Source organism: Haliotis rubra, unplaced genomic scaffold (genome assembly GCF_003918875.1).
Source record: "Haliotis rubra isolate DU_JTF1 unplaced genomic scaffold, ASM391887v1 Scf223, whole genome shotgun sequence".
Classification (NCBI taxonomy): Eukaryota; Metazoa; Mollusca; class Gastropoda; order Lepetellida; family Haliotidae; genus Haliotis; species Haliotis rubra.
Genome location: NW_025766259.1, coordinates 330,490 through 343,248, shown reverse-complemented (window position 1 = coordinate 343,248; position 12,759 = coordinate 330,490). Strand labels below are relative to the sequence as shown.

General features: G+C 37.9%; 1 protein-coding gene and 1 long non-coding RNA gene across 3 annotated transcripts in view; one reads left to right on the top strand and one right to left on the bottom strand.

Moving 5' to 3' along the window:
• Window positions 1-2,639, top strand: part of LOC124277554 (rho guanine nucleotide exchange factor 17-like) — a 119,403-nt gene extending 116,764 nt beyond the window's left edge. For both annotated transcript variants that reach the window (XM_046713262.1, XM_046713261.1), the window contains exon 23: window positions 781-2,639. In XM_046713262.1, the coding sequence (XP_046569218.1) occupies window positions 781-1,061 (281 nt within the window). In that variant the 3' untranslated portion in view covers window positions 1,062-2,639. The remainder of the gene's footprint in view (window positions 1-780) is intronic.
• A 382-nt stretch (window positions 2,640-3,021) lies between these two features.
• LOC124277556 lies at window positions 3,022-4,964 on the bottom strand. The gene is made up of 3 exons (XR_006898856.1): window positions 4,827-4,964; window positions 3,686-3,687; window positions 3,022-3,031 (listed from the first exon to the last, which is right to left on the bottom strand). It is a non-coding gene; the product is annotated as an uncharacterized LOC124277556 (long non-coding RNA).
• Window positions 4,965-12,759: the final 7,795 nt, after the last annotated feature.

Genomic DNA, 12,759 nt, shown 5'->3' with positions numbered 1-12,759 from the left:
CACATTAACACTACAAGGGGCGGTGGGGTAGCCTAATGGTTAAAGCGTTGGCTCGTCACGCCGAAGACCCGGGTTTGAATCCCCACATGGGTACAATGTGTGAAGCCCATTTCTGGTGTCCCCCGCCGTGATGTTGCTGGAATATTGCTAAAAGCGGCGTAAAACCAAACTCACTCAGTCAGTTAATACTACAAGCTCTATGTGGAAGAGGGTAATGGTCCAGACTTAAGTATTTAAAGGCCTCTATCTTACAGAGCTACAGATAACTTTTGGGGTCATTGAGTTATGTACTGGCCTGTGTTCATCTCAATTGGGTATCCTAATTTTCCTTTGAGTAACCAAATAAATTGTACTCATCTCACTCGAACTCAATTGGGTATTTTGCCATTTTCCATTAATTTTAAAAATACAATAAAGTTTAAATGTTGGTGTTTGTTATTAATATTTGATCTGTAATATGAGAAACGATAAGAAAGACTGCAAGTTGCCAAGTTCATGTGTGGAAATAGAATCTCTCAATATACCTTAGTTATTTTATTTATCAACCGGTACGCAAGCTATGATTTGACAGTTTTGTGTGTACGCATGTAAGTTCACATTTATTGAGTATTTACTCAAAATCAAGCATACTTGTACGCAATAGCCTAAATAGGAATTGAGTTTTCACATAAATATTTGCGTAATTTACGCAGATACGCAGCTTATCTGTACCTCTGATCTTAACAAACAAACAAAGTAAAACATAGGTTCCATTCCATGTCTTTATTATGCTTGTTTCAGGCCTAGTCTATGGGCACACAGGACATGTCCGCTTTCTGACGAGTGTGGAGCTCTCCATAGGAGGAAGTCAGAAAAGTGAGGCTAAGGAATCTCAGGGCGAGGGAAGTGCCATGCCCGACCTTCACAGGCGGTCCTCAATGGCAGCTACAATTGCTACCATGGCAACACGAATGCTTGTGATAAGTGGCGGGGATGGTTACGAGGATTTCCTCAATACATCGGCCAACGAAGCAGCGGGCCGTGACGATAGCACAAATCACCTACTGTTGTGGCAGGTGTGAGAGGAACCGATGGACGGATGACTGACTTTCCCACTGGGTGGCAGATCACAGGCTTTCATTTACTGCTCAACACAACCAACTTACAGACAGTCTGCCATCATACAGTCATCAGCCCGACTTCAAAGTTGGGGATTGAGGATCTGTGCTGATAGCCAAGTGTTCATTATATTAAAATTCAAATTCAGTGGTTCAAGAATTGACCAACCAATGCCAAAATCTTAATCATAATATACAATGTACTGTGTAAAACATATTGTCTTTCTTGACAGGTGTTACCATAGGTAATAAAGCTCAAAGACCTGTAATAGAGCTTGAATATCCTCTCAGCATATTTTTCCAAAAATATATAATTTGTCAAGGGAGGAAATGAAAAAATTCAAGCGCTGATCTAAATTATTGTGTTGTGATGGGACATGGGATGCATAGTTTCATTCCTAACTATATCACCTCTGTTGAGGTGCTTTTCAAGTCCTGCCAATATAGAGACCCATGGACAATGGTGATCTGCACATGAGTGCTGGAAAATGACATTATCCATTGTCATGGAATCAGAGATTTAGTCGATACATGGACATTTGTGAAAACGTTACTGAGCTGTGCCTGCCCGATCTGCCCCCAGCTGGACATGGTGTGTTACGTGTGCATATCTACTTGGTGCTCATCTGAAAACAGGTTGTGAAATATTCATCAACCAGAGGTATTTTGCTTGCAAGTATTTTAAATTGTCTATTTATTTCAGTTGTACATAGTCGCCCATGCTGTACAGAGTTGGGAATTGAAGGATGGCTGAGATGGGAGAGAATTATTGGGCAAACATAGTACCAATGTCATTCACTGGAGGCTACCTAATTCAGTGCATCTATCATGAGCACAAGAAGGCCTCTTTGCACAAGTTCAAACTATATCCAGTTAGTAGTACAGTATCCAGTTATATAGGCCATGTTGTGACACTACACTTATTATTTTTAAGTGGGATTTTTGGTACGCAAATACAAATTGTTACAAATTTTCAGTTGTTTGATTTGCAATAGGTTGTCAATTCAGTCTCAAAGGATACATGAAATACTTCCGATATATAATCTAGATTGAAGTAAGAAAATGAAGGTATGAAATGTTATCGAAGCAGACAATGTGAGAGGTTTTACAGTCAGATTTATTATCATCTAATCAAATTTTGAGTTTCAAGGTGTAATATTCAGTAAGTGTCAGAAAGTAATTTATGCCAATAGGCCAGTATTAAAGCATTGATATATGCTAACAGGACATTTACTTATCCCTTATTTACTATTTAGATGGTGGATCTCCCACTCCACTTGTTGCTATCCCAGATATATCACAGCTTCTATTCCTATTTGTTCTATAAGATCTGTTTTAAAGTTTACGTGTTTATGTAAAAGATATTCAGGTGGATTAGCCCTGTGGTTAATGTGTTCTTTTCTGGATGTGTTTGATTCCCAAAGTGCTACTGTCAGATTCTGGGCCCTGGGTAACCTCTCACAAAGCACGAAGGTGATCGTAAGTCACTAAGATAACCTTAGTGCAATGTTAAAGAATGGGAGTTAAGGTTAACCTTAGTAGAGGTTGCTTCGTGAAAGGAGCCCCTGGGTGCCGTTGTACAAAACAACCTTAGCGCTAAGGTGATCGTAAGTCCCATACCTTATCATAGACTTATGATAGTCATAGCACGAAGGTTGTTTTGTACAGTGGCACCCTGGGCCTAGATTTTCGAAGCTCTCTTAGCACTAAGATCGTCGTAAGTTAATGTTAATGTATGGTACTTATGACTATGTTAGCGCTAAGAGAGCTTCGAAAATCTAGGCCCTGGTCAACAAGGTGATCTTAGTGCTATTCTAATCATACATCTTTGTTAAAGTATGCCCATCTCAATAGTTGTAGCACTAATAGTTTTACATAGATTCGACTCTGATGTAAACTAGCCTGTTGTCAGGTTGTTATGTCAAAAAGTGTACCTGAAGGATAAATTACAGATCTTTTAGCGAACCAATATAGAAGATAAGTGTATCGGAATTCTGTTTCCATGTAATGACAGTCGGTATTATGTTTGGCTCGAGTAGCTGAGGCTCCTCCAAACCACTCAGCTGCACAGAGACAGAGGTGAATGCTCCATTGATGAAGATGGGGCACTCTCTCCCCCATGTGCCAAATTCTTCCTTGTTACCTATGTTATATGGCTTGTTATTTACCACAGATGTTATTGAAGCATTATGTAGGGGACCTCGTTATACCCCTACCGTGGGGACACAAATGTGCTTCTTGAAATGTGGTGTGTCCTGTGTAAGTGATTCAAGAGGCTTATGCCTTTCAAAGTCTTGCTCTTAAACTATTTGTTGTCCATTTTGAGGCATTTGCACTCTCAAGTGATTTTTTTATCTGAAAGAGTTTTTATGTGAAATACGATGTGTAGAGACATACATTTATGTTCATACAAGTTTAGAGATATTAAGTATTACATGATTGTTTAAATCTTTACACCCTGGTAAATTAAACACTGTTTGTATGCTGAAATCAAAACCTAGTGTTAAATGACTGTGTGATTGATCCGACAAGTGTAAAGCTATGATATGAATCTCCTGTTGTTGTTTTCTCGACCATTACAGCATTACTACTGACACTGTTAGTACCTGCCCCTGCACCCCACCCCACCTTCCTTACCCCCAGCCCAGGTCCCTCACCCCTCATATGAATCAGTGCTATTTATGAAGCATTCAGTTTTGTCTCTACATTAGTGCCTTAATCGAGCTGAATTGTGTTCTTCACAGTCAACTTGTTTGTAATAAATCTGACTGTATTTATAATCTGATATCTATTCTGTACAGATTGACAGATATATGTGTTTAGTACATTGTAGGATGTGGTATCAGTATGCATTGTGCTACATTGTAGAAGTTATGATGTAGTACATTGTAGGATGTGATATTGGTTTGCTTTGTACTATATTGTAGAAATTACAATACAGTACAATGTAGGATGTGATATCAGTTTGCATTGTGCTACATTGAAGTTATAATGTAGTACATTGTAGGATGTAACATTGATACACATTTGACTACATTGTACAAATATTTAATGTACATTATAGGGTGTGATATGATATCATTACACACTGTAGGATATGACCTGATATTGGTACACATTGTAGGATGTGACAGGATATCAGTACACATACGATGTGACATGATATCGGTTCACATTGTAGATTGTGACATGATATCATTACACATTGTAGGATGTGACATGATATTACACATTGTAGGATGTGACGTGATATTATTACATGTAGGATGTCACATGATATCATTACACATTGTAGGATGTGACAGGATATCGGTACACATTGTAGGATTTGACATATCAGTTCACATTGTTGGATGTGACATGATATCATTACACATTGTAGGATGTGACATGATATCATTACACATTGCAGGATGTGACAGGATATTGGTACACATTGTAGGATGTGACATGATATCAGTACACATTGTAGGATGTGAAATGATATCAGTACACACTGTAGGATGTGACATGATATCGGTGCACATTGTAAGATGTGACATGATATCATTACACACTGTAGTATGTGATTTGAGATCAGTACACATTGTAGGATGTTACTTGATATCAGTACACATTATAGGATGTGACACAACATCAGTACACATTGTAAAATGTGACATGATATCAGTACACATTGTAGGATGTGATGCGACGTCAGTACTCGTGTATTGTGACAATCACAGCAACAGTGTATGACAAGACCAGTTGTCATGACAAGCCTATCCCCTCACACATAAACACATGCTGACATTGTCATGACTACAGAGCATACAAGATGTGCAATGGATGCTTATATCTCTGTAGTAGATTGACCTAGCAGCTGAATACTTCTCATTCCACTCGTAGACACTGCTCAGACCATACAACATCATAAACAGCAGAATTTGCAATCGGATATACAGATTTGGGCTTCATTTATTTTGTTCAGTCTTGATGTATAAATTAGTGCAATGGATTCAGTAATAGCAATGGAATCCTGGAGACAAAATGCAAATTTAGCACCAACAATGTCAATTATTCTGCTATTTTTGTTAAAAGTAGCTTTTATTGTAAAGTTTTGTCCTAGGTCCACAGTTGTGTTACCAAAGGGATTATGTTTTGTCGTACCATGTATGATGTAACTGTCTCAACGTTGCTCCTCCTTCGAAGCACGATGTGCTTACAGGGTGCTAAAGTATTCTCCTACACAGTAAAGTCACATATAATTTAGGGATATATTCGTGACGTTTTTGTCATCCCCAATGCAAAGAATGTTAGTACAACTGATTGATCTATGTCTGTTTCCTCACAATAATATCATTTCCCATATTTGAGAAGTTTGATCAAAGTGTTTTTGATCATTTTCGGGGTTTTTTTCGAGAGGAAATATTATTTGCTCATATAACTAAGTTTATACCTGTAGAGATGCCATTATTCTCTGTTACTTTTTTTCATGGATATAGTACATTCTTATGGTGGTATATTGGTTTGAAATGAACAGTTCTCCTTGATTGGTTGCTGTTATATTTTAGTTTGAATATGATTTTAAATTTTGATTTTATTATGAATTCAAATATCAGAGAGCATATCATATGTTCAGGTTTTATTGGTATCAGCAGCAACTCTTTTGTTTTATTGTTTCTTGTGTCAGTCAAAGTAAAATGAAGATCTTTTTACTTTAATTGTCAGAAGTACTGTGTGGGTGCACTCATGCAGCTTAACCTGGTTCAAGAAAAGGAGTTGTACAAAGTATTCAATACTTTCAGAAAATTGTATTTTCATTTTTTGGTCATTAATATCCAACTTCCTGAATGCAGTTTTAGTTACATATCTCTTCATTATTTTATGCAAGACAAAGTGGGCAGGAAACTGAAATTAAATAATAGACCCCATTGATTTAGCAAACTATTGGGCAAAAGAAAGTATGCACTTGAAAACTGGATTTGACGAAATACTTACAAATGTTATGAAAACGAAATTAGACTGCAAAGTTGACAAAGTACAAGAAACATGTCATCTTGGTTCTTTTGCTTGTTAGATTTATATCCACCGTCAAACATGGGCATGTACTAAATGTGTATCCACCGTCAAACGTGGGTGTGTGCTAGATTTATATCCATCGTTAAACATGGGTGTATACTAGATTTATATTCACTGTCAAACATGGATGTATCCTAGGTATATATCTACCATCAAACATAGGTGTATACTTGACTTATATCCACCATCAAACATAGGTGTATACTGGACTTATATCCACCGTCAAACATGGGTGTATATTATCTTTAAATCCACCATCAAACACGGATGTATACTAGATTTATATCCACCGTCAAACATGGGTGTATATTATCTTTATATCCACCATCAAACACGGATGTATACTAGATTTATATCCACCGTCAAACATGGGTGTATATTATCTTTATATCCACCATCAAACACGGATGTATACTAGATTTATATCCACCGTCAAACATGGGTGTATACTTTCATTTGCTCAACAGTTTAGTTGTTGGTGACATTGGGATGATCTCAACCCCAAACCATGAAATGAAAATAGTGCTCCCAGTGTATTAAGTCGATAGAATGTACAAAACATATCACAAATACAACTTTATATCACAAATACAACTTTATATCACTAATACAACTTTATATCACACCAATAGAATTATTGCATATGAAACAAACATGACAATCAGAAATATATATATATATTATTTTTTTTGAGTGGTGAATCATACATTATCACAGAAATCCTGTTGTTTGTAGACAGTTTAAGTCAGTATTTTGAACTCAATGACTCCGCTAAGAGCTTGGGCCCTTTCCACAGAGGGATCTTAGCACTAAGACGATCCTAACTCCAGCACTTTCACATTGACTTAAGACAGTAGTAGAGCCAAGATATCTCTCTTGAACGGGCCCTGAGTTAGTATTACGCTGAGTTCACACATCTATCGTCACTGCCAATATTCACTGCCATGCAATACACGTGTAGTATATTCACATTGAAGTGTCAACATGTGACCGATGCAGCAGCATAGTGTTACCATAGACACATGGATGCTGGTTATGATTGGTGCACAACCAGCCCAGTCAACAGGACATTGATCCAGATTGTAATTATCCCAATTAATTAAGTCTCTATAATTTATTTGCCTTTTGTTGAGGCAGTTGATTCAAGAGTGTGTTTCACCAAGCAGTGACAGTGCTACGACTGCAGCAATGTATACGCTTTAACTTAAATAAGTTGTAGAACCATTACCAAGGACCCTCTGAATTTAAGGACCCTTTTATGTTAACAGGGACCTTTATAATTTGATGGGGATCCTTTTGATTTGAAAGGGACCTTGTTAAGTTGATGTGGACCCTTTTAAGGTAAGGACCCTTTTATATTGATCGGGAATCTGTTAAGTTGATAGGCATAAAAGGGACCTTAATTTAAAAGGTTCCCTATCAGGAGCCTTTTAAGTTGATAGGGACCCTTATAATGTGATAGGGATCCTTATGATTTGATAGGGACCCATTGGATCTGTTTATGTTGATCGGGACCCTGTGAAATTGATAGGGACCCTTCTGAGTTGACAGGGACCCTAAAAGTTGATAAGGACCCCTTTTAAGTTGATAAGGACCCTTTTAAATTGACAGGGACACTTATATTGTTTTTCTTTTTACATTCAATAAGATGATATGGATGTCCCAGTCCACCACAAACTGAGTAGACAATGCATGAAGTGTAGTTCAGGAGTTAATTCTTTATATGCATATTTTCGTTTCACATTATCTGGCTGTTGTGTAAAACTAGTACCATCACAGTCAGTGTTAGCAAGGCATTGTGAGAAACTTGTCATTGTCTCTGTACTTGGTCACCCTGTCTGAAGTTGTTACAGGTTTCAGTCAAATCACGATTTTTGTTTCGATAGCAACATGAACCTACTTGATGCTGTTTTTGTTTGTTATTTTAGAATCAATGTTTTTCTTCCGCAATTAAATAACATACATGAAGTTTTCTCTATCTTCCACTGTTTTCAGGATACGGGCGTGTCTCAACTTGTAGCCATGTCTACCTATGCATGTATTTAACATTGTTTTATCAGTTCTTTAATTGTGTTATGGAAGCATTTGGAGATGGTCCACTCCAGTTCTGTCAACCAACATGTAGTCAAACAAAAATATGGTTGTAACTCTACACGTTTGCATATTTTCACAAATACTTAGTCCCGTCTTATATGGAAGGTCACAACTTGCAGCTCAGGCGAAACGTCAGTATGATGTTCGGACCCTGATTGCGTCACTGTACAGTGTAGTAGTCATGTACATATGTACAGTGCTGTGTACAGTATCATCTATACATCCCCTCCCCAGCACTTGAGTCCGACTCCGTTCTACCCACCTCTCTAGTCTTGCTGACGGAGCTATATGTTGATAGAGTGGTTAATATGTGCATATATTGTAGTGCAATTTATTTATAAATTTTTGTGCAAGGAACACCCCTCGGTCTTCATGATCGTGGCTTCACATGTAACTAGAATGAAGCTAGACACGTGACAGTTCGCCAGTCACTTACTTGATCAGTTGTGCTTGTCTTGTAAATATGAACTTTCCAACCCCTTTATAAAACCAGCTGGTTGTGACTTTATTTTAGTTTCACTTGCGAGTTATTTATTTGTAGTTATTTATTATTTAATATATGATATACAGTTAGTGAAAACAATGCTATATACATGTTGCTAAGAGTGTAATAATTGCTTACGCAGCAAAACCGAATATTCAGTCCCTCTCGTTTGCAGCAGGTTGTGATGCTGCAGGGTACAGTTATCTCCCTTAGCATGGTGGAGTACTTTCAGAAATATTCCAAAATGGCTGTGACTTGCATGCTTGCATTTCTTCTGTCGCTGACATCCTTTTGTTTGAGGTGATACCTAGTACCCTGATGTTTGTTCGGCAAGCCAACTGATCATATAAGTCTCTGCATCCTCACCTGGTGCCTGGTTTTGTTCCTGGTATTGTTTTAGCTGTACAGTTACCGCGCCTGCCCGGTCGTTGACGTGTGTACCTATGGATGGATGGACAGGCAGAGGAATGCTGTCTGACCTCCCAGTCTACAGGAGTCAAAGGTCATGTCAATGTTCATGCATGGTCAGTGTTAACAATCATAATACAAAAATAAAATCATAAAAATAGATCTTCCGTGTTTGTCTTCGGAGCGAAGTGTTATAAATGTAGGAAATATAGACTCCATGTTTGTGATTTGTTTGTTGGTAACATTGCACTCAGCAAAATTCCAGCTATATGATGGCGGTCTGTAAATAATCGAGTCAGGACCCAATCAAGTGATCAATATCATGAGCATCAATAACGCAACTCGGATAAGATGACATGTGTCAACCAAGTCAGCAAGCCTAACCACCCCATCCCATTAATTGCCTCTAACGACAAGCATGAATTGCTAAAGACCAGTTCTAAGAGAAGATCTGGGTTAGAATTGGTTTTCAGCAACCCATGCTTGTCATACTATTGGGGGCGGGTAGCAACCCATGCTTGTCATACTATTGGGGGCGGGTAGTCCGACTTGCTGACTTAGTTGAGACAGTGAGAGAATGGAGTGAGTGACATTTAAAGCAGCTTCAAGCAATATCACAGGAACACCATAAAACGGCATCACATAACATACCCATGTAGGGATTTGAACCAGTGTCATTCGTATAAAAAGTGGGGCCTCAACCACTTGGCTACTCCACTGCCCCTTTGTGTCCTGACTGTAAAAATGACAAACCAACAGTCATATATATTCTGAAATAGATGTTTATTTCATACAATTCCTATTGTCTCTGTATCACATGATAGGCAAATTTGTCAACAAAGTAACATCTGTACAATTACACAACAGAAATATAACCAGATACTCATGGGATACGGGGATGAAGTCAGATCTTCGATGTGATGAAGAAAGACACCAAGCTGTTGTCATATTTGATCCTGGGACATGCTTCCATAGAGTGATAATTCCATGTGGCTGTTGTGTCATGATGATAGCACTGAAACGTCATATACTGAGATCGTGGTACAACTTCTGAGCCCATTTTCAATATATGTCTACACTTTGTAATTAGTGCATTGCATAAAACGAGTAGTTAGGGCAATCAACTTTTTGCATGATATAACAAACAAAACATTAATGACATGTCATACAACTGTGCTATAATAAAATGGACTGAGTTTGGAGTGTCAAGCCTCCACATTTTGTAACTTATCTAGACCCAGTAATTTATACTTCAATAAATATATATACTTCAGATTTCCCACAACAGTTACATACTATGTATGTAGTATTAGAAATCCTTTTCTAAACCACAGTGTGTGTAAATAACAACTGGATATTGCAGAAAAATATGGATTGATAAGGAATGTGCATTATACTGTTATGAATCTAGTTGGATCCAGGTATTAACTGTAATGAGCCTGGCAAACTGAAAATAGTGTTCAGAATCTGTTAACCTTGAAGTGTATCTGAGGAACAAAAGGATGAATCAGGTGCCAGCTGTATGTATGCAGATAATTATTATATTTATTAACACTATCCAAGCTGAAACATTTTAGGCAGCACTTAATGGATAAACAAGTGGTTGATAGCATAAGCACCAAGCCATCTCCAGGGTATGATGATATTGTCGGCTTGGATTTGAAGATCATCATTAGCCTGAGTTTTCACAACACGTATGTTGCACTGATGGTCTATTCTGCCCATGAATCCACCTCGGATTGTAAGATGAGTGCAAGAGGCCTTTCTCCTGGCACAAGACATGAATCTGTCTATAACTTTTAATTATTTGTGAATAGTGAATGTCACCATTCTGGCTGGCATATCAGCTTGACGTGGAGAAAATGCTAGCTTGCTGTGGAAGGAAATCCTTAAGAGATGCAGATCTCAGAATTTTACCACTTTGGAGAAACCTATACAAATACAGGTATGCTGCTCACAAACGTGGAAAAATAGTCTGGACGAACCTGGGAGTGAGTGAGCGAGTATGGTTTATGCCGCTTTTAGCAATATTCCAGCAATATCACGGCTTCACACATTGTACCTATGTGGGGAATGGAACCTGGGGCAAACCTGATGAGCAAACACTTCAACCACTAGACTACCCTACCGCCCCTGGATGAACCTGGGATTCAAACCTACAAGAAATGATTCTGACAGGCCAAAGGGGTGTAACTCTGCATAGCCTATTGGGTCACCATAGAAAACTGGGCCATCATGTCCTCCAGATTCTGTTTGTGCAGCTGCAGCACTATCATGTTATATTGAGGCCCTCTGTGGTGTTACATTGTGAGACATAAAATAACACTGAAACATACTTGCCATGAACTGATGAAGTAAATGAAGCCTCTTTTGTCATACATTATCATGACAACAGTTTTGTGAAACATACGACATGTACTCTCTGAAAATATTTACAACAGTACTGAAACTGTAATCATACACGAATGATTCATTGATATCTTCAACAACTGTGACCAAAAGTAATAAAATATATTTCACAGCTGCCATAGTCTTTGATTTGCACTGTTGTTGAGGAACATGACAAACGTACATATATCGCTGGTATTCCTCATGCATAAGAAGTTCTACCTTATCAAATATCCAGGTTGGGATTAGGCCATTTTGAATAGTACTCCAGTTACATCACGTCATGTAAGCTTAATGTGAGAAGAAACATGAAGTGATGCAAGTCTGAACACTGGATGGCTTTGTGTTCCTTCATATGACACCATGCATGAATATTAGGCTTGTCCTCTTTGCAAACTATCAAACAATTATCATACCATGCTCAGTAAGAATTCCTGAAATATTTTTACCTATATCCGTGCCCTTCTAGGAAAATGCAAATAGTGGCTTCTTTTCATGGTGTCCCTTTATGTGGAACAGATCAGGGGTTAACTTGCACAAAACAATCTTAAGATGTATCCCGGATCAAAGAACATTCAAAGATACACATTGGCTGTAGCAGTATGAGAAAATCCACAGAAATGGGACCAGCCAAAATATGCATTATTGATATTAACAAGAAATAGGTAAAGATATAATACAAATCCTTAAAGGACCCTCATAACTGGCTGTGGTTGTGACACTAAATTGGCTTTGTGCATGTGGACCAACATCACCAAGGTAATATGGTAACCTATCATTGTAATATAGCAGCCATTCTTGTAACTAAATAATCTTTCATGTAATGCAGTACTCTTTCATGCAACACTTATTTTCACATAATACAGTTATCGTGACAATATTCAAACATTCCCAAAACACAGAACAATCTTGTTCATTATAAAGTATCAAAAAAGCAGATTTTACAGAACTTCACAATTATGGTAAGAATGTTACTTTCCTGGCCTGTTTGCACGATTAAAATGATTCCTTTGAAGACAGGTCATAATGGCAGGTATACTAGCTGTCATAAACTATCAGACAAATCATCGCGATCTTATCCTGACATTATATGCTTGACCTGCATCCCAATCTGTTTCAGGTATGACCTTAGAGTGAGAAAATACAGCCTGATTTGAGTCAAGTGTTTGTGTGCATGCAGTCAAATATCTGCACCTAGCAATCAAATTCCTGACATTTATAGCATCC